This window comes from Bufo bufo, chromosome 6, assembly GCF_905171765.1.
Source record: "Bufo bufo chromosome 6, aBufBuf1.1, whole genome shotgun sequence".
In the NCBI taxonomy this organism is placed as follows: Eukaryota; Metazoa; Chordata; class Amphibia; order Anura; family Bufonidae; genus Bufo; species Bufo bufo.
Window position 1 is genome coordinate 54918150 of NC_053394.1, and position 20961 is coordinate 54939110.

At 41.1% G+C, this 20961-nt stretch overlaps 1 protein-coding gene across 1 annotated transcript in view; it reads left to right on the forward strand.

Annotated features, from left to right (window-relative positions):
- Positions 1-20961, forward strand: part of LOC121005493 (alpha-2-macroglobulin-like) — a 70505-nt gene that overhangs the window by 35064 nt on the left and 14480 nt on the right. The window contains exons 11-18 of the mRNA XM_040438262.1: positions 696-872; positions 8690-8771; positions 8871-9033; positions 9119-9187; positions 9743-9905; positions 11179-11393; positions 15890-16105; positions 17679-17803. Coding sequence (XP_040294196.1) covers positions 696-872; positions 8690-8771; positions 8871-9033; positions 9119-9187; positions 9743-9905; positions 11179-11393; positions 15890-16105; positions 17679-17803 — 1210 coding nt within the window. The remainder of the gene's footprint in view (positions 1-695; positions 873-8689; positions 8772-8870; positions 9034-9118; positions 9188-9742; positions 9906-11178; positions 11394-15889; positions 16106-17678; positions 17804-20961) is intronic.

Consider the following 20961-nt stretch of genomic DNA (forward strand, 5'->3'; position numbering starts at 1 on the left):
ACACCGCCACATCAACCTACACCGCCACATACACCCATCCACCACCTCCTCAACCTCCTACTCCTAGATCCAGATTGTTATTTTTAATTTTTCTGTATTTTATGTTATTTTAAGTCATTTTCCTATCCACATTTGTTTGCAGAACAGTTGTCATGCTCTTAAGAACATGTTGATGCCTTTTGCAGCCCTCTAACCCTTTCCAGGACTATTTTAGAGCCATTTTAGTGCCCAAAAGTTTGGGTCCCCATTGACTTCAATTGGTTACGGGTTCGGGGTCAAGTTCGGGTCAAGTTCGGGTCCCGAACCCGAACTTTTTTTTCAAGTTCGGCCGAACCTGCCGAACCCGAACATCCAGGTGTCCGCTCAACTCTAAAAATAATCTCTTACAGTTGACCAGGACTGATCTAGCAGATCATGAATCCTACAAAGTGATTTGTGTCAAAGGCGGCCTCCTATGACAGCACCACGTTTAGTCACTGAGCTCTTCAGTATGTCTGTCTGTGGAGATTATGTGCCTTTGTCCTTGATCTTTACCTGTTTGCAATGGTGGTCGCAGAAACACCTGAACACGGCAATTAGGAGTAATGTCCACATGCTTTTGGCCACATAGTCCATGTGTTTCCTTGGTGGTTGGACATCAAGTGTTGGGTATTAGAAAGCATTTTCTTTGAACAAGACTCTTATATCTCTTCCAGGTGATATCATGGGAAAGCCATTAGACAACTTGAATAACCTTGTGTTGCTGCCATTTGGCTGTGGAGAGCAGAACATGATGTTACTTGGCCCTATGATAGCAGTTATAAATTACTATAGTACCACAGGGCAACTGACTGATGAGATTGTGGCTAAAGCAACCGAATTCATGGAGACTGGTGAGTAGACTCTATATGTGTCCCCACCAACATTTATAACACAGCACAATATCCAAAATGTACCAATAATAATGTAGATGACAGGCACTATATATCCCGGGGTTGCATAGATATATCACTCAGATACGTGTATATATGTGATTTATTCTCCATAAAAACTGATTAAAACAGAGAGTAATTCATATTGAGTAAAATAATGGAAATGAATAATAACATAAAATATCTCTCTAATATATCTATAGATGATAACCATAGGCCCTAGCTAATCTTCACATATATATAACAACAATTGATATAGCAGCGATTTTTATAGTTGGAATGCACATTATTGGTCCGGACCACTATAATAGATATACAGTGGATATAAAAAGTCTACTCAAGCCTGTTAAAATGTCAGGTTTCTGTGATGTAAAAAATGAGACAAAGATAAATCATTTCAGAACTTTTTCCACCTTTAATGTGACCTATAAACTGTACCACTCAATTGAAAAACAAACTGAAATCTTTTAGGTGGAGGGAAGAAGAAAAAAAAATACTGAAATAACGTGCTAGCATAAGTGTGCACACCCTCTTATAACTGGGGATGTAGCTGTGTTCAGAATTAAGCAATCACATTCAAAATCCTGTTAAATAGGAGTCAGCATACACCTGCCAATCAGTGCTTCTGATTAACCCCAAATAAAGTTCAGCTGCTCTAGTTGGTCTTTCCTGAAATTTTCTTAGTCGCATCCCACAGCAAAAGCCATGGTCCACAGAGAGCTTCCAAAGCGTCAGAGGGATCTCATTGTTAAAAGGTATCAGTCAGGAGAAGGGTACAAAAGAATTTCCAAGGCATTAGATATACCATGGAACACAGTGAAGACAATCATCATCAAGTGGAGAAAATATGGCACAACAGTGACATTACCAAGAACTGGACGTCCCTCCAAAATTGATGAAAAGATGAGAAGAAAACTGGTCTGGGAGGGACCAAGACGCCTACAGCAACATTAAAGGAGCTGCAGGAATATCAGGCAAGTACTGGCTGTGTGGTACATGTGACAACAATCTCCCGTATTCTTCATATGTCCGGGATATGGGGTAGAGTGGCAAGACGAAAGCCTTTTCTTACGAAGAAAAACATCGAAGCTGGGCTTTTGCAAAAACACATCTGAAGTCTCCCAAAAGCATGTGGAAAAAAGGTGTTATGGTCTGCTGAAACCAAGGTTGAACTTTTTGGTCATAATTCCAAAAGATATGTTTGGCACGAAAACAACACTGCACATCACCAAAAGAACACCATACCCACAGTGAAGCATGGTGGTGGCAGCATCATGCCAAGGGGCTGTTTTTCTTCAGCTGGAACTGGAGCCTTAGTTAAGCTAGAGGGAATTATGAACAGTTCCAAATACCAGTCAATATTGGCACAAAACCTTCAGGCTTCTGCTAGAAAGCTGAACATCTTTCAGCATGACAACGACCCAAAGCATACATCCAAATCAACAAAGGAATGGCTTCACCAGAAGAAGATTAAAGTTTTGGAATGGCCCAGCCAGAGCCCAGACCTGAATCCGATTGAAAATCTGTGGGGTGATCTGAAGAGGACTGTGCACAGGAGATGCCCTCGCAATCTGACAGATTTGGAGTGTTTTTGCAAAGAAGAGTGGGCAAATCTTGCCAAGTCAGAATGTGCCATGCTGATAGACTCATACCCAAAAAGACTGAGTGCTGTGATAAAATCAAAAGGTGCTTCAACAAAGTATTAGTTTAAGGGTGTGCACATTATTTTATTTTTATATTTTTTCTTCCCTCCACCTAAAAGATTTCAGTTTGTTTTTCAATTGAGTTGTACAGTTTATAGGTCACATTAAAGGTGGAAAAAGTTCTGAAATGATTTATCTTTGTCTAATTTTTTCACATCACAGAAACCTGACATTTTAACAGGGGTGTGTAGACTTTTTATATCCATTGTAGGTGTGCTGTATATTTGATAAATGGATATTCAGGTAACTATAAATAGTTAATAGATGCTTATCTTCTTAGTAATTATTTTAAAAAAAATATTAAGTCATGCTTATCTTCTTAGTAATTATTTTAAAAAAAATATTTAGCTCAGTGGCAGTAGGTCCATAAGTTCATAGTATATACCATCCATATTATTTTTGTACACATTGAAAAAATAAAAATATATATTTAAAAAATTGCATAAAAATGATGTATATAAGTATGCATGTATATAAGAACGTCTTGTTCAATTGTTATAATGGTTGTATAAATATTCAGATATCCCCTAATGTTTGTATATCAATATCACCATGTCAAGCTGATATATTAGGTGTTAGGGAAAAGAAGGCAAGTCTCTCGTTCAACACTTAATTGCCAAGTATAGAGTGATACAATGTAACATGCTGTTACTTTACCACCTGGAGGAGTTAATCAGCGATTCAAATGTATTGTCCCCTGTTTGTATTTCTCCTGCATTCAGCGCTTGAGTTCCAAGCTGGAACCGCTGGCTGTACTATGCTCACTTCTCCCAGTGTCCCACGTGGCGTCCCATGTAACATAGTAACATAGTACATAAGGCCGAAAAAAGACATTTGTCCATCCAGTTCGGCCTGTTATCCTGCAGGTTGATCCAGAGGAAGGCAAAAAAAAACTGTGAGGTAGAAGCCAATTTTCCTCACTTTAAGGGAATAAAAAATTCCTTCCCGATTCCAATCAGGCAATCAGAATATCTCCCTGGATCAACGACCCCTCTCTAGTAGCTATAGCCTGTAATATTATTACACTCCAGAAATACATCCAGGCCCCTCTTGAATTCCTTTATTGTACTCACCATCACCACCTCCTCAGGCAGAGAGTTCCATAGTCTCACTGCTCTTACCGTAAAGAATCCTTTTCTATGTTTGTGTGCAAACCTTCTTTCCTCCAGACGCAGAGGATGTCCCCTCGTCAGTCACAGTCCTGGGGATAAATAGATGATGGGAGAGATCTCTGTACTGACCCCTGATATATTTATACATAGTAATTAGATCTCCCCTCAGTCGTCTTTTTTCTAAAGTGAATAACCCTAATTTTGATAATCTTTCAGGGTACTGTAGTTGCCCCATTCCAGTTATTACTTTAGTTGCCCTCCTCTGGACCCTCTCCAGCTCTGCTATGTCTGCCTTGTTCACAGGAGCCCAGGTGGTTGGGGAGTTGTTGTTTTCAGCTTAAAAGATTAGCGGTATACCTGCAGAGTAAATAGATATAGGACTTCTCTGTGTGTGCTGATAATGAAGGTAGCAGTAAATGGATACAAACTTATATTCTTATCCAAATCGCATGTTAAAGCCAGATTTATACACCCGATTGGTGTATAAATCTGGCTTTAACATGCGATTTGGATAAGAAGACCAAAGACCAACTCCCAAACCACCTGGGACGCCACGTGGGACACTGGGAGAAGTGAGCATAGTACAGCCAGCGGTTCCAGCTTGGAACTCAAGCGCTGAATGCAGGAGAAATACAAACAGGGGACAATACATTTGAATCGCTGATTAACTCCTCCAGGTGGTAAAGTAACAGCATGTTACATTGTATCACTCTATACTTGGCAATTAAGTGTTGAACGAGAGACTTGCCTTCTTTTCCCTAACACCTAATATATCAGCTTGACATGGTGATATTGATATACGAACATTAGGGGATATCTGAATATTTATACAACCATTCTAACAATTGAACAAGACGTCTTTGCATACTTATATATATATTGTTCATGCAAATTTTTTTGTATATTTTTATATTTTTTCAATGCGTACTATAATAATATGGATGGTATATACTAATCTATGAACTTATGGACCTACTGCCACGGAGCTAAATCGTTTTTTTTTTTATAATTACTAAGAAGATAAGCATGACTAATTATCTATTAACTATTTATAGTGACTTGAATATTCATTTATCAAATAAACAGCACAACTATGTCTATTATAGCTATTATAGTGGTCCGGACCAATAATGTGCCTTCCAACCATAAAAATTGCTGCTATATCAATTGTTGTTATACACTGCCTGTCCAAAAAAAAAAGTCGCCACCAAAATAAAAATAAAAAGATTCTCAATGGGGTTAAGGTCGCCAATCACTGTGTGAAAATGATGTCTCATGCTCCCTGAACCACTCTTTCACAATTTGAGCCCGATGAATCATGGCATTGTCATCTTGGAATATGCCCGTGCCATCAGGGAAGAAAAAATCCATTGATGGAATAACCTGGTCATTCAGTATGTTCAGGTAGTCATCTGACCTCATTCTTGGAGCACATACTGTGTCTGAACCTAGACCTGACCAACTGCAGCAACCCCAGATCATGGCACTGCCCCCACAGGCTTGTATAGTAGGCACTAGGCATGATGGGTGCATCACTTCATCTGCCTCTCTTCTTACCCTGATGCGCCCATCACTCTGGAATATGGTAAATCTGGACTCATCAGACCACACGACCTTCTTCCATTGCTCCAGAGTCCAATCTTTATGCTCCCTAGCAAATTGAAGCCTTTTTTTCTGGTTTTCCTCACTAATTAGTGGTTTTCTTACGGCTACACAGCTGTTCAGTCCCAAATCATTGAGTTCCCTTCGCATTGTGCATGTGGAAATGCTCTTACTTTCACTATTAAACATAGCCCTGAGTTCTACTGTTGTTTTTCTTTGATTTGATTTCACCAAACGTTTAAGTGATCGCCGATCACGATCATTCAAGATTTTTTTCCCGCCACATTTCTCCCTCGAATACGATGGGTCTTCACTATCCTTCCAGTTTTTAATAATGCGTTGGACAGTTCTTAGCCCAATTTTAGTAGTTTCTGCAATCTCCTTAGATGTTTTCTCTGCTTGATGCATGCCAATGATTTGACCCTTCTCAAACAGACTAACATCTTTTCCACGACCACGAGATGTGTCTTCCAACATGGTTGTTTAAGAAATGAGAAGCAACTCATTGCACCAGTTGGGGCTAAATAACTTGTTGCCAGCTGAAAGATAATCGCCCATGCAGTAATTATCCAATAGGAGGCTCAGAACTATTTGCTTAGTTAAATCCAGGTAGCGACTTTTTTTTGGACAGGCAGTGTATATACAGGGAGTGCAGAATTATTAGGCAAGTTGTATTTTTGAGGATTAATTTTATTATTGAACAACAACCATGTTCTCAATGAACCCAAAAAACTCATTAATATCAAAGCTGAATATTTTTGGAAGTAGTTTTTAGTTTGTTTTTAGTTTTAGCTATTTTAGGGGGATATCTGTGTGTGCAGGTGACTATTACTGTGCATAATTATTAGGCAACTTAACAAAAAACAAATATATACCCATTTCAATTATTTATTTTTACCAGTGAAACCAATATAACATCTCAACATTCACAAATATACATTTCTGACATTCAAAAACAAAACAAAAACAAATCAGTGACCAATATAGCCACCTTTCTTTGCAAGGACACTCAAAAGCCTGCCATCCATGGATTCTGTCAGTGTTTTGATCTGTTCACCATCAACATTGCGTGCAGCAGCAACCACAGCCTCCCAGACACTGTTCAGAGAGGTGTACTGTTTTCCCTCCTTGTAAATCTCACATTTGATGATGGACCACAGGTTCTCAATGGGGTTCAGATCAGGTGAACAAGGAGGCCATGTCATTAGATTTTCTCCACGCTGTGGAGTACTTGGACGCGTGTGATGGAGCATTGTCCTGCATGAAAATCATGTTTTTCTTGAAGGATGCAGACTTCTTCCTGTACCACTGCTTGAAGAAGGTGTCTTCCAGAAACTGGCAGTAGGACTGGGAGTTGAGCTTGACTCCATCCTCAACCCGAAAAGGCCCCACAAGCTCATCTTTGATGATACCAGCCCAAACCAGTACTCCACCTCCACCTTGCTGGCGTCTGAGTCAGACTGGAGCTCTCTGCCCTTTACCAATCCAGCCACGGGCCCATCCATCTGGCCCATCAAGACTCGCTCTCATTTCATCAGTCCATAAAACCTTAGAAATCAGTCTTGAGATATTTCTTGGCCCAGTCTTGAAGTTTCAGCTTGTGTGTCTTGTTCAGTGGTGGTCGTCTTTCAGCCTTTCTTACCTTGGCCATGTCTCTGAGTATTGCACACCTTGTGCTTTTGGGCACTCCAGTGATGTTGCAGCTCTGAAATATGGCCAAACTGGTGGCAAGTGGCATCTTGGCAGCTGCACGCTTGACTTTTCTCAGTTCATGGGCAGTTATTTTGCGCCTTGGTTTTTCCACACGCTTCTTGCGACCCTGTTGACTATTTTGAATGAAACGCTTGATTGTTCGATGATCACGCTTCAGAAGCTTTGCAATTTTAAAAAAATCTATTGTGCTGCATCCCTCTGCAAGATATCTCACTATTTTTGACTTTTCTGAGCCTGTCAAGTCCTTCTTTTGACCCATTTTGCCAAAGGAAAGGAAGTTGCCTAATAATTATGCACACCTAATATAGGGTGTTGATGTCATTAGACCACACCCCTTCTCATTACAGAGATGCACATCACCTAATATGCTTAATTGGTAGTAGGCTTTCGAGCCTATACAGCTTGGAGTAAGACAACATGCATAAAGAGGATGATGTGGTCAAAATACTCATTTGCCTAATAATTCTGCACGCAGTGTATGTGAAGATTAGCTAGGGCCTATGGTTATCATCTATAGATATATTAGAGAGATATTTTATGTTATTATTCATTTCCATTATTTTACTCAATATAAATTAACCCCTGTTTTAATCAGTTTTTATGGAGAATTAATCAAGTATGTGTATATATACACCTATCTGAGTGATATATCTATGCAACCCCGGGATATATAGTGCCTGTCATCTACATTATTATTGGTACTTTTTAAATATATACGGCAGAGGGTGGGCCACAGGCAGAGCACCCATATTGGGTGAGCCACTATTATAGTTTTTTTTACAATATCCAAAATGGTTGATAATTGTTTGTCCAAAAACTCTACCTTCAGTCTACATCATGTAGACAAATGATCAGCAACCCCAATAGTTCCTAGAGAATGGGTATGAGCCTGAGGGAATATTTTTTTAAGTTTTGAAGATCAATTTATAGTTGCATTTTTGAAAATTAAATCATGCATCTTTTTAGTTATCAGTATTATGGTTCAATATATATTCTCACTCCCATCAAGAAGTACAATAGTGTACATTGTAAATAATTATTTCATAAATATAGTGAATGTAGGGTCAGACTGGAAGTACCAGAAGATCCTCCATGGACCTCTATAGGTCTAGAAGAGGGCAACCCTATCTGAGGTTGACATTGGAGTGAATTACTTGATACTCTGGTCAATTCTTTATGGGTTTATTACAAAAATAACCTATTCGATTTTATTGATGATACGTCCTGTGTGCGCAATGGTATTCGCAATAGTTGTGATGCCATTAAAAGAGTTGTCCTGTGTAGACATCATCTTTTAAAAAATAAGCCAATATGTCTTCTCAAACCACTGATGATCAGGCCGTGGCCAGCTTCACATTTTTCCCTCCATTGATTACAATAGGGGAAATGTAGCATTCCATGTCAACCCTTCAAATTGTTGTCTGTCCGTGTGTTGCATTGCTGCATCCGGTCTGCCATGTGTTTTTTATAGCATCTTCATGTGTATATGGCATCTTCATGTGTTCCAGCAGAAAACATGGACAAGGGTTGCCCTGATGGGATACTCCTTTAAAAGTGAACATGTGTATGTTCTGTATTAATCAACTAATTTCTTCTGGAGGACCCAGTCCATGACAATCCATGAGTGGATATGTTCTTTCGTTTCTAGGATTACAGAACCAACTTAATTACAAGCATACAGATGGATCCTACAGCGCCTTTGGGAACAGTGATCCATCTGGAAGTACATGGTGAGTTAAATATTAACATAGCTAGAGTACTATGGTATTTTGGTAGGGTTATAACAGTTTTCCAATGTTCCTCGTTGCTTTGTATGTTTCTAACCTCAGGCTGACAGCATTTGTAGCACGGATATTTTTTATGGGTCTGAAATACATCCATATAGAATACCGACACATCACAGAAGCTCTGGACTGGCTGAAGGGGCAGCAGCGAAGCAATGGCTGCTTCAAAAGTGTAGGTCAAATATTTCCCAAGGAGCGTCAGGTAAGAGTAGTTCATTATTACACTTGGACCATAGAATTTGGTTACTTAGTTCTGATTTCACCTGTTTTACCTTTGTCTTCAGACAGGAGAGGAGGACAACATGATCACTCTCACTGCATTTGTTTCTTTAACATTCCTAGAAGTAGGAGATCCACAATACGTAAGTGTCTGAGGTGTCTCATACAATATATTAAATATATTTGACTGCTTTAGACAGTTCATTAATGTTCGCTGACATTAAACAGATGACAGGTTGTCCCGCTGATTGGAACACCAACAATCAATTGTGGTCTCCTGAAGGACTCAAAAGCAAGCGTTTAATTCCCCCATAGTGCCACTAGATAGAAAATAAGCTTTACTTAGTTCCAGTTGAGATCAATAGGCTATCTATGAAATGCATGGATATCCCGGGTGGAGCTGCAATCCAGTCTTGACTTTTTTCTGGACTTTTTCTTTAAAAGGGTTGTTCAGGATTAGATAAACAAGGCTGCTGTTTTGGAAAAAAAGGAAAACGGACTGTGAGAGCTTGCAAACAGACAGATGTTTAACCCTTGTAACTCAGAAAAGGCTGAACATTTTTAATAACGACCAATTGAAAAAGTGATGTTAGCCCAAAATGAGTAAAATGCAATGATTTATTCCATTTGTTTAATCTATTCCATTCTCATTCAACATGTTACAATATCTTTACTATATCTCACATAAACCTCAACAGGATGAGGTAATCGAGAAATCAAAGCGATGTCTGGAGAAATGCACTGATGCACAAAGCTCAACCTACACGAAGGCACAATGTGCATACGCTTACACTCTGATGGGTGACACAGAGAAGAGAACACGACTTTTGGAGCAGCTGGATCAAGTGGCCATAAAGAAAGGTATTTACCTCTTTCACACTTGCGTTGTCCGGATCCGGCGTGCACTCCACTTGCCGGAATTACACTCCGGATCCGGAAAAACGCAAGTGTACTGAAAGCATTTGAAGACGGAACCGTCTTCCAAATGCTTTCAGTGTTACTATGGCACCCAGGACGCTATTAAAGTCCTGGTTGCCATAGTAGGAGCGGGGAGCGGGGGAGCGGTATACTTACAGTCAGTGCGGCTCCCGGGGCGCTCCAGAATGACGTCAGAGCGCCCCATGTGATCACGTGATCCATGCGCGTGGGGCGCCCTGACGTCACTCTGGAGCGCCCGGGGAGCCGCACGGACGGTAAGTATACTGCTCCCCCGCTCCCCACTACACTTTACCATGGCTGCCAGGACTTTAGCGTCCCGGCAGCCATGGTAACCATTCAGAAAAAGCTAAACGTCGGATCCGGTAATGCGCCGAAACGACGTTTAGCTTAAGGCCGGATCCGGATCAATGCCTTTCAATGGGCATTAATTCCGGATCCGGCCTTGCGGCAAGTGTTCCGGATTTTTGGCCGGAGCAAAAAGCGCAGCATGCTGCGGTATTTTCTCCGGCCAAAAAACGTTCCGTTCCGGAACTGAAGACATCCTGATGCATCCTGAACGGATTTCTCTCCATTCAGAATGCATTAGGATAAAACTGATCAGGATTCTTCCGGCATAGAGCCCCGACGACGGAACTCTATGCCGGAAGACAAGAACGCAGGTGTGAAAGAGCCCTCATCATAAAGGAATTAAAGATCACCTATCAGCAGGATGAACCCTATTAAACTAAACATATTGCCTGGTAAGGTAATTCTGCTGATTAAAACTATACCTGCCTTCTGAAAAATGTCTGTGGTTTTGCCAAGAAAATAATATCTCTATTCTTTATGCAACTGAGGGCTTCAGTGAACAGAGGGGTAGGGCCTACTACTACCAGATAGTATGTCTTGTTTAATAGGGTTGATCCTGCTGGCAAGTGCTCTTTAAGAAAGCATTGCTGTATAACAATTCAATTATAATACAATAGAAAAACTGCTGTACAGATTAGGCAGAAATTTGCCATTTAAAGCTTTGTGCAGCACTGTTTGCATATTTTAATATCTTTTGTGTATGGTGTACCTAACACATTCAGCTCTGCTACATGTGTATGCATTAGATGAAGTATTATATTTACTAGGTTAAAGCTGTGGCATTTTTTGTTTAATGTGATCCAAGAGATGGTAACAAGACTATACAATTTTATAATTTTTGTTTTAGATGATATGACACAATGGTCCCAAAATTCTGAGATCCCTTCAGATGACCCATTACGGTCCAAGCCAAACTCTGGAAATGTGGAGACCACAGCATATGTTGTGTTGGCCATGGTGTCAGGAACCAACCCAACCAAAACGGATCTCGGGGCGGCAGTGCCTGCAATCCGCTGGTTAAATTCACAGCAAAATAGCAATGGAGGATTCATTACCACTCAGGTTCTTTCTTAATAAATACCTGATATTTTATTATTTGAAAGCTTTTCTGCATAAGACCTAATTCAGACCAATGTAAAAACGTCTATGAGCTATCTGGGTGTGCAGCAGACTGCTCACGGACAATACACAGAACCTTTAAACTCAATGGCTCAATTCACGTCTATTTTTCCAACAAGACCATTGGTCCGTGTTGAGAAATTGCAGCATGCACTCTTCTGTCTCTTTTGCATCCCAAACTCGCCCATTCAAGTCTATGGGTGAAAAAATATATAACAACAAAATAGCAAACAGACATCATAGTGAAATCCACATGAAAACTGTTATCATTAGGATGATTTTTAACACAGCCACCTGAATCAAACATTATGCTATCTATCACCATGATACTGGATATTTCTTCATAGAAGTCGTCCAAAAAGAAGGCTACATATTAAAGAGTAGTATTATTTAACTCCTTCAGTACCCTGCCATTTTTCACCTTCAGGACCAGGCCATTTTTTGCATATCTGACATGTGTCACTTTATGTGGTGATAACTTTAAAACGCTTTTACTTATCCAAGCCATTCAGAGACAGTTTTCTCATCACATATTGTACTTCATGACAGTGGTAAATTTGAATAAAAATATTTCATTTTTATTTATAAAAAAAAATACCAAATTTACCCAATATTTGGAAAAATTTGCAATTTTCTAAATTTAAATTTCTCTGCTTTTAAAACAGATAGTGATACCTCCTAAAATAGTTATTACTTTACATTTCCTATATGTATGCTTCATGTTTGGATCATTTTGTAAATTACATTTTATTTTTTTGGGACGTTAGAAGGCTGAGAGGTCTTTCACACGAGCGGATGCAGTGCGTGGAACCTGCTGCTTGAAAGACAGCCAAGCTGCACTCTGGACAGCAGAGACCCAGAGCATTAACATGATTGATAATGCTCCGTGCCTATCTATGATCTTTTTACTATGAAATCACAGTGAGAAAAAGTTGTCACTGTGATTTACATAGTAACATAGTACATAAGGCCGAAAAAAGACATTTGTCCATCCAGTTCGGCCTGTCATCCTGCAAGTTGATCCAGAGGAAGGCAAAAAAAATCAGGGAGGTAGAAGCCAATTTTCCCCACTTTAGGGGAATAAAAAATTCCTTCTCGACTCCAATCGGGCAGTCAGAATAACTCCCTGGATCAACGACCTCTCTCTAGTAGCCATATCCTGTAATATTATTACACTCCAGAAATACATCCAGGCCCCTCTTGAATTCCTTTATTGTACTCACCATCACCACCTCCTCAGGCAGAGAGTTCCATAGTCTCACTGCTCTTACCGTAAAGAATCCTCTTGTATGTTTGTGTACAAACCTTCTTTCCTCCAGACGCAGAGGATGTACGCTCATCACAGTCACAATCCTGGGGATAAATAGCTGATGGGATAGATCTCTGTACTGACCCCTGATATATTTATACATAGTAATTAGATCTCCCCTCAGTCGTCTTTTTTCTAAAGTGAATAACCCTAATTTTGATAATCTTTCAGGGTACTGTAGTTGCCCCATTCTAGTTATTACTTTAGTTGCCCTCCTCTGGACCTTCTCCAGCTCAGCTATGTCTGCCTTGTTTACAGGAGCCCAGAACTGTACACAGTACTCCATGTGTGGTCTGACTAGTGATTTGTAAAGTGGTAGGACTATGTTCTTATCACGGACATCTATGCCCCTTTTGATGCAACCCATTATCTTATTGGCCTTGGCAGCAGATGCCCGACACTGTTTTTTGCAGCTTAGTTTGTTGTTTATTATAATTCCTAGATCCTTTTCCATTTCAGTGTTACCGAGTGTTTTACCATTTAGTATGTACGGGTGACTTGCATTATTCCTTCCCATGTGCATAACTTTACATTTGTCAGTGTTAAACCTCATCTGCCACTTATCTGCCCAAGCCTCCAGTCTACCCAGATCCATCCAGATCCATCTGTAGTAGTATACTGTCCTCTTCAGTGTTAATTACTTTACACAGTTTAGTGTCACCTGCGAAAATTGATACTTTACTATGCAAGCCTTCTACAAGATCATTAATAAATATATTGAAGAGAATAGGGCCCAATACTGACCCCTGAGGTACCCCACTAGTGACAGTGACCCAATCTGAGTGTGTACTGTTATTAACCACCCTCTGTTTTCTATCATTGAGCCAGTTACTTACCCACATACAGATGTTTTCTCCCAGTCCGAGCATTCTCATTTTATATACTAACCTTTTATGGGGTACAGTGTCAAATGCTTTGAAGAAGTCCAGACATCCATTGATTCGCCGCTGTCAAGTCTAGAACTTACCTCCTCATAGAAACTGATTAAATTAGTTTGACATGACCGATCCCTCATGAAGCCATGCTTATATGTCGTTATTTGCTTATTTCCGTTAAGATGCTCTAAGATAGCATCTCTTAGAAAACCTTTAGTTTACCCACAACAAATGTTAAACTTACCGGCCTATAGTTTCCAGGCTCTGTTTTTGGACCCTTTTTGAATATTGGCACCACATTTGCTATGCGCCAATCCTGTGGGACATTCCCTGTCAGTATAGAGTCCGCAAATATCAGAAATAAGGGTCTGGCTATGACATTACTTAATTCCCTTAGGATACGGGGGTGTATGCCATCCGGTCCTGGCAATTTGTCTATTTTAATCTTTTTAAGTCGCTGTTGTACTTCTTCCTGGGTCAGACAGGGCCCTTTTAATGGGGAATTTATTTTTGCATTCTGCATGTCATCTGACAGTTTATTTTCCTAAGTGAATACATTGGAGAAAAAAAATATTTAACAGCTTTGCTTTCTCCTCGTCGCTCTCTGCGACTCCCCCCTCATTACTCTTTAAAGGGCCGACACCTTCAGATTTATACTTTTTAACATTTATATAATTGAAGAACATTTTAGGGTTAGATTTACTCTCTTTGGCACTTAATCTCTCGGTCTCTAGTTTGGCTGCTTTTATTTGTTTTTTACATGTTCTATTTTTTTCCTTATAGTTTTTCAGTGCTTCCGTGCTACCCTCCTGTTTTCGTGATTTATATGCTTTCTTTTTGTCATTTATTGCTTTCTTTACAGTTCTATTTATCCACATTGATTTCTTTTTGTTTCTTAACCTTTTATTCCCATACAGTATGTACCTCTCACAATGAGATTTTAGGATGCTTTTAAAGATATCCCATTTTGTGGCTGTATTTTTATTTTTGAGGACTTTGTTCCAGTTAGTTAGGCCTATGGCCTCTCTTAGTTGGCTAAATTTATCTTTTTTGAAGTTTGGTATTTTTGTTCCTCCCTGTGGAAACGCTCTTTTGAATGATAATTGGAAGGTTATTACTTTATGGTCACTATTTCCCAGGTGTCCCCCAACCTGCATGTCTGTTGTTCTGTCAGGCCTATTGGTTAATACTAAGTCCAGTAGGGCAATCCCTCGAGTCGGGTCCTGAACCAGTTGGGAGAGGTAATTGTCTTTGGTTATTGCAAAGAACCTGTTTCCTTTATGAGATATACAAGTTTCAGTTTCCCAGTCTATATCTGGGTAGTTGAAGTCCCCCATAATAACCACCTCACTATGATTTGCCGCCTTGTCTATCTTGTTTAGTAGTAGATTTTCTGTGGACTCTGGTATATTAGGTGGTTTATATAACATAACAAAAACAAAGACAGGTGCACTCTGCGGTCTTACTAACCCTCATACTGGTGTAAAATTGACGATTAGCCAAAATATCCTGCTTGGAGGACATGTCTGAGCCCGAGCACCGCGCCAAGGTTTCTCAAGTAGCTCTGGACCTAACGCTAAACCTACCTGGGCCATATGGGCAATACCTGGAGCACGCAAGGTGCTCGGGCTCAGAGCAGTAGTACCGCGGCCTTCTTACTGTTTACTGCAGGCCCAGTGACGTCACGACTCGTATCAATGGCCTGGGCGGGGCTAAGCTCTGTTCACTTGAATGGAGCTTAGCCGCGCCCAGGCCAGTGATACTAGTCGTGACGTCACTGGGCCTGCGGTAAACAGTGGCACCACTGCCAGCGCCGCTGCCTTCTCAAACAGCTGATCAGCAGGGGTCCCGGGTGTCGGACCCCCGTCGATCAGAAGCTGATGATCTATCCAGAGGATAGATTATCAGTTTAAAAAAACTGCAGAACCCCTTTAATTTCCCCTAGAGTTTTGTGCCTATAGTAAATCTTGAGGGGGTGGAGCATGACACAACATTCTCTCCTTGCTGCTTTTTGGATCGCAGTGTCATGCTCTAACTCTTAGATCCTATAATAGGCATAACACAGTATGTTAGTTTTGTATGGAGTGTTCCTTTAAGAATGTATTCTCGCACTTTTCTTTCTACTTTTTTTACATTTATATGTCTCCTGTCTGGTCTTATGTCAATGTGAATTTCATCTTTTGGCACTAAAACCATTAACCTCTGTTGGCATAAGCCATTGCATTTATTCTGATGCGTTTATATGGATCTTTCAGGACACAGTAGTTGCTATCTTTGCAATGTCTAAATATGGCTCCTTAACGTTCGTCTATGAAAATATGCCGACCGTCACCATTACCAATGACAAAGGGTTCAGTGAAAACGTGACAGTGAATCCCCAGAACCCGACTGAAGTGAAAGTTGTGGACTTGCCTGACATCCCAGCAGAGTACACTCTGGAAGCATCGGGAAGCGGATGTGCATATGTGCAGGTACAATACAGACCCTTATTAATGGCCTAGCTCTGGATTAGCTTTAGGCTATAGGGCCTATAGTGGTAGGGCAAATGGCAAGTAGCTGTATCCCCAATTCGCCATGACACTGTCAAAGACGCCACCTGCAGTTACCACTAGTAAGAGCTCACTACATACAGACTGACATGGCTCCCCCTAGTGGTGACTGTATGCAGCCAGAGTTATATCATATGTAATTTCAGAAAAAGGAAACTCTCCTGTATAAGGCAGGGGTGGTTTTTACTACCATGCAAACGTATGAGACACCAGAGATCAGGGGGCCCTGCTGATGGTGGAAGTCCCCTGACAGCTGCACTACTTTTAATTGTATCTGTGTCCTCAGGATACAAATACAGTTGAGAACTATAGGGCATGGCCAGTGAGTATGACTTACTCAACACCATGTCAATGACACATCGCTCCTCCTTCTCTCTGCTGGCCAGCGTCAGGATATTCTGTGCAGGTGGAACTAACGTTGCTGGTTAGCTGCGTTCCTTGTCTCTTATCTGCTCCCGCTGCTCCAACAGCTTTCATTTTGCGGCAGACATGATCCGACCACAGCTGGACCTGCCCCCCTCTCCCTATGACTAGCAATCGGGTAAGACTAGCAACAAAGTGTGTTTGGCAGTGAACCCCAAGCATAATTTTGCTTGGGGTCCCAGATATGCCGAATCTGTCTCTGTATATAGATATATAATGACATTTTCAAATATTTATAGTTGTTGCATTTATGTTTTTTAACACACCTGCACAGACACAGAGACACCTTATAAAATGCTGGCGACCTGCACCACTAGGGGGAGCTCAGGAGCTTAGAATACATAAAATGAATTCAATAATAAAACTATAGGATCCTAAGTTCTTCTCGTGGCAGCCACAGGTAGCCAGAACATAGTTGGCACCTGTCCCAAATTTTCCGAGACTGTCCCAAATTTTCCGAGACTGTCCCTGATTTTCAGGAACAGTCCTGGCAAATTCGAGCTGTCCCGGGCCAAAAATTTGTGGGTTAGGGCTCATGCACACGTTCATTGCCCGGCCGTGCATGCATTGCAGCCCGCATTCACTTGAATGGGTCTGTAATCCGGAAGGTCGATGCATGCACTACTTTTTTGTGGTGCGGATGGATCACGGACCTGTTCAAGTCGAATGGGTCTGCATCTGCCTGTGGAATCCGCACAGAGGTTGTCGGTGCATTGGGAACCGCTGTTTGCGGTCCCCAATGCACGGAACGACCTATCAATGGCCGTGTGCATGAGCCCTTACAGTAAATCCCGCCCATAAGTAGGCATTCCCAGGTGGGGTCAGGGCATTCCTGGGGGGGTAGGGGTTAGATGCCCCAATTATACCAACTAAAACATTGGTAAGTATTCCAGAAGTTTATGACTGTCCATAGGATTTGCAGCGACAACAGAAAAACTGAGCATATAAAAATACATAATGAAAAGAATCAGCACAGAACGTCAGCCCTTTAAGTCTTTGGACTACAGTATCAACAAAATTCTACATGTGTTTGTCCCTAAAATGCTTACACTCTTCAAATTTTCTTGACCAGATTATTATAGGATACAATATTCTGAATCCAGAGCCAGAAAAGTCATTTATGCTTGATGCTGTAACCTCAGCAATTGAGTGCCCCCCTCACCCTGCGCCAAAATTCAGCATAGGAATCAGTTTCAGGTAAGTGGTCCAGGGTATAAAGGAAATATAAATCTTTGTGGAATTGTGTTTTGCCACATGTGCCACCTACCTTCTCTATACTGTACCACATATACAGTACAGACCAAAAGTTTGGACACACCTTCTCATTCAAAGAGTTTTCTTTATTTTCATAACTATGAAAATTGTAGATTCACACTGAAGGCATCAAAACTATGAATTAACACATGTGGAATTATATACAAAACAAACAAGTGTGAAACAACTGAAAATATGTCATATTCTAGGTTCTTCAAAGTAGCCACCTTTTGCTTTGATTACTGCTTTGCACACTCTTGGCATTCTCTTGATGAGCTTCAAGAGGTAGTCCCCTGAAATGGTTTTCACTTCACAGGTGTGCCCTGTCAGGTTTAATAAGTGGGATTTCTTGCCTTATAAATGGGGTTGGAACCATCAGTTGCGTTGAGGAGAAGTCAGGTGGATACACAGCTGATAGTCCTACTGAATAGACTGTTAGAATTTGTATTATGGCAAGAAAAAAGCAGCTAAGTAAAGAAAAACGAGTGGCCATCATTACTTTAAGAAATGAAGGTCAGTCAGTCAGCTGAAAAATTAGGAAAACTTTGAAAGTAAGGGCTATTTGACCATGAAGGAGAGTGATGGGGTGCTGAGCCAGATGACCTGGCCTCCACAGTCACCGGACCTGAACCCAATCGAGATGGTTTGGGGTGAGCTGGACCGCAGAGTGAAGGCAAAAGGGCCAACAAGTGCTAAGCATCTCTGGGAACTCCTTCAAGACTGTTGGAAGACCATTTCAGGGGACTACCTCTTTAAGCTCATCAAGAGAATGCCAAGAGTGTGCAAAGCAGTAATCAAAGCAAAAGGTGGCTACTTTGAAGAACCTAGAATATGACATATTTTCAGTTGTTTCACACTTGTTTGTTATGTATATAATTCCACATGTGTTAATTCATAGTTTTGATGCCTTCATAGTCATGAAAATAAAGAAAACTCTTTGAATGAGAAGGTGTGTCCAAACTTTTGGTCTGTACTGTACATACTAACTAGAGATGAGCAAATTTCTCAAAAATTTTATTCGGTCAGTTCGCTGAATTTTCCAAAAAGATTCGATCCAAATTTATTTGTGGCGAATCGCGTTAAACAGCTATTTCCTGGCTGCAGAGAGCCTGTATAGCGGTGTAGAACACTGTGCCTTGCAGTAACACGCATAGGGAGTCTGCTGTGGTAGTGAAACAATACTGTGAGTCAGTATGACACGCAGATGACAGGCATCGCTCTTAGAATCACTGCACACTTCACTGATTTGGGCAGTTATGGGGCAAAAACTGACCAAATAACTCAAGTGTGAACTCAGATTCCAGCACTAAGAGATACACACTTATAATGGGTCAAAAAATGATTAAACTAAGTCCAGCAGCAAAAATAACCCTTATAATAATATATATTTATTAATAACGTTACATAATGACATACACAACTCGACTACTAAGGTGAATCCACCACTGTCCAGGCTATTCGATATAGGGTGGGGAGACTGTCCCTAAGCTTACACCCTAACCTACACCTCTGCCCAGGGACGGCCCCTAATGGTGGGGACTCGCTGTCCTCGAACCTTAGCTACCACTTCCTAACGTGCCCTCGATTAGTGCCAACGGATACGGTGCTAGCCTGGTGGTAGATAACCGGGTAATCGTACAAACAAACAACTGATTCCACATAGATGTCTACAGAACCTGTTCTATTAAACACTTATACAAGTAGAGCCCCCCTGACAGAGTGGAGTGGGTGTCAGCAGTAAGTTTGTGTTGACGTCACTGATTATTTTGCCCTTCCACTGATCTGTCAGAATAATAACCCCCCAAAAACGGTCTGCATTAGGTCAGTAATCCATCAGTATTGCTAAAGCCCAAAAAAAACAGAGATGACACGTGAATGGAATATTTGCATGTCTTGTGTGTTTGGTACCCATTCCTGCTTTTGGCTACCAAATCATAAGCCAATTCTGATGCAAAATATACATTAATAACCCCCCCCCCCCAAAAAAAAATAACAATATTAATTTACCGCAGAGTGGATAATAGAAAGTAGGTTTATTTCCCTTCAATACACCGCTTAAATTGCTGAACAGCAATTAAGAAATATATTTTTTCAGATTAATACCGTATTTTACGCACTATAAGACGCACCAGCCAATAAGACGCACCTAGGTTTTAGAGGAGGACAATAAGAAAAAAATATTTTTCATTAGACCTCAGGTCAGACCACCAGTCAGACCCCCAATGGTAATCAGACCTCAGATGACAGCCCCAATGAGACCCCCAATGATAATAAGACCCCAATAAGACCTCAGATTAGACCCCCAATCAGACCTCAGCTCAGACCCCAATGTGAATGACCCCCAATCAGATCTCAGATAAGAGCCCCATGCCTCTCATGAGCCCCCATATGCCTCTCATCAACCCCCATATCAGCCATCATTGCCATATTTTAGCCCCATGGACATATTTCAACCCCCATATCAGCCACCATTGCCATATTTGAGCCGCCATTACCATATTTCAGACCCCATTGCCATATTTCAGCCACCATGGCCATATTTCAGACCCCATGGCCATATTTCAGACCCCATTACCATATTTCAGCCCTCATTGCCATATTTTAGCACCCATATCAGCCCCCATTGACATATTTCAGTCCCCATGCCTCTCATCAATCACATAAGACATATAAACAAAAAAACACTTACCTCTCCTGCTCCGGACGCCACCACTTCTCTCCTCCAGCACGATCCTCATCCTCCTGCCGTCGGCTGTGCTGTGACCCGACGTGCACAGCGTGAAGACACAGTGCGCCCTCACGCTGTGCGCAGCCACTGCACAGCTGACAGCGGAGGACCAGGAAGTAGTGAGTACAGATCCTTCACCACTTCCCGGTCCTCCGGTACTAATGTGCGCTTCCATAATGGAAGCGCACATTAGTATTCGCCCCATAAGACGAAGGGGTATTTTTCCCCAACTTTTGGGGAGAAAAATGTGTCTTATGGGGCGAAAAATACAGTAAACTCTCCCCCCAAATATAAAAGCAATCACAATTCACCGCAGAACGGATAATAGGAAGTAGGTTTATTTCCTTTCAATACACCCCATAAATGGCTGTAG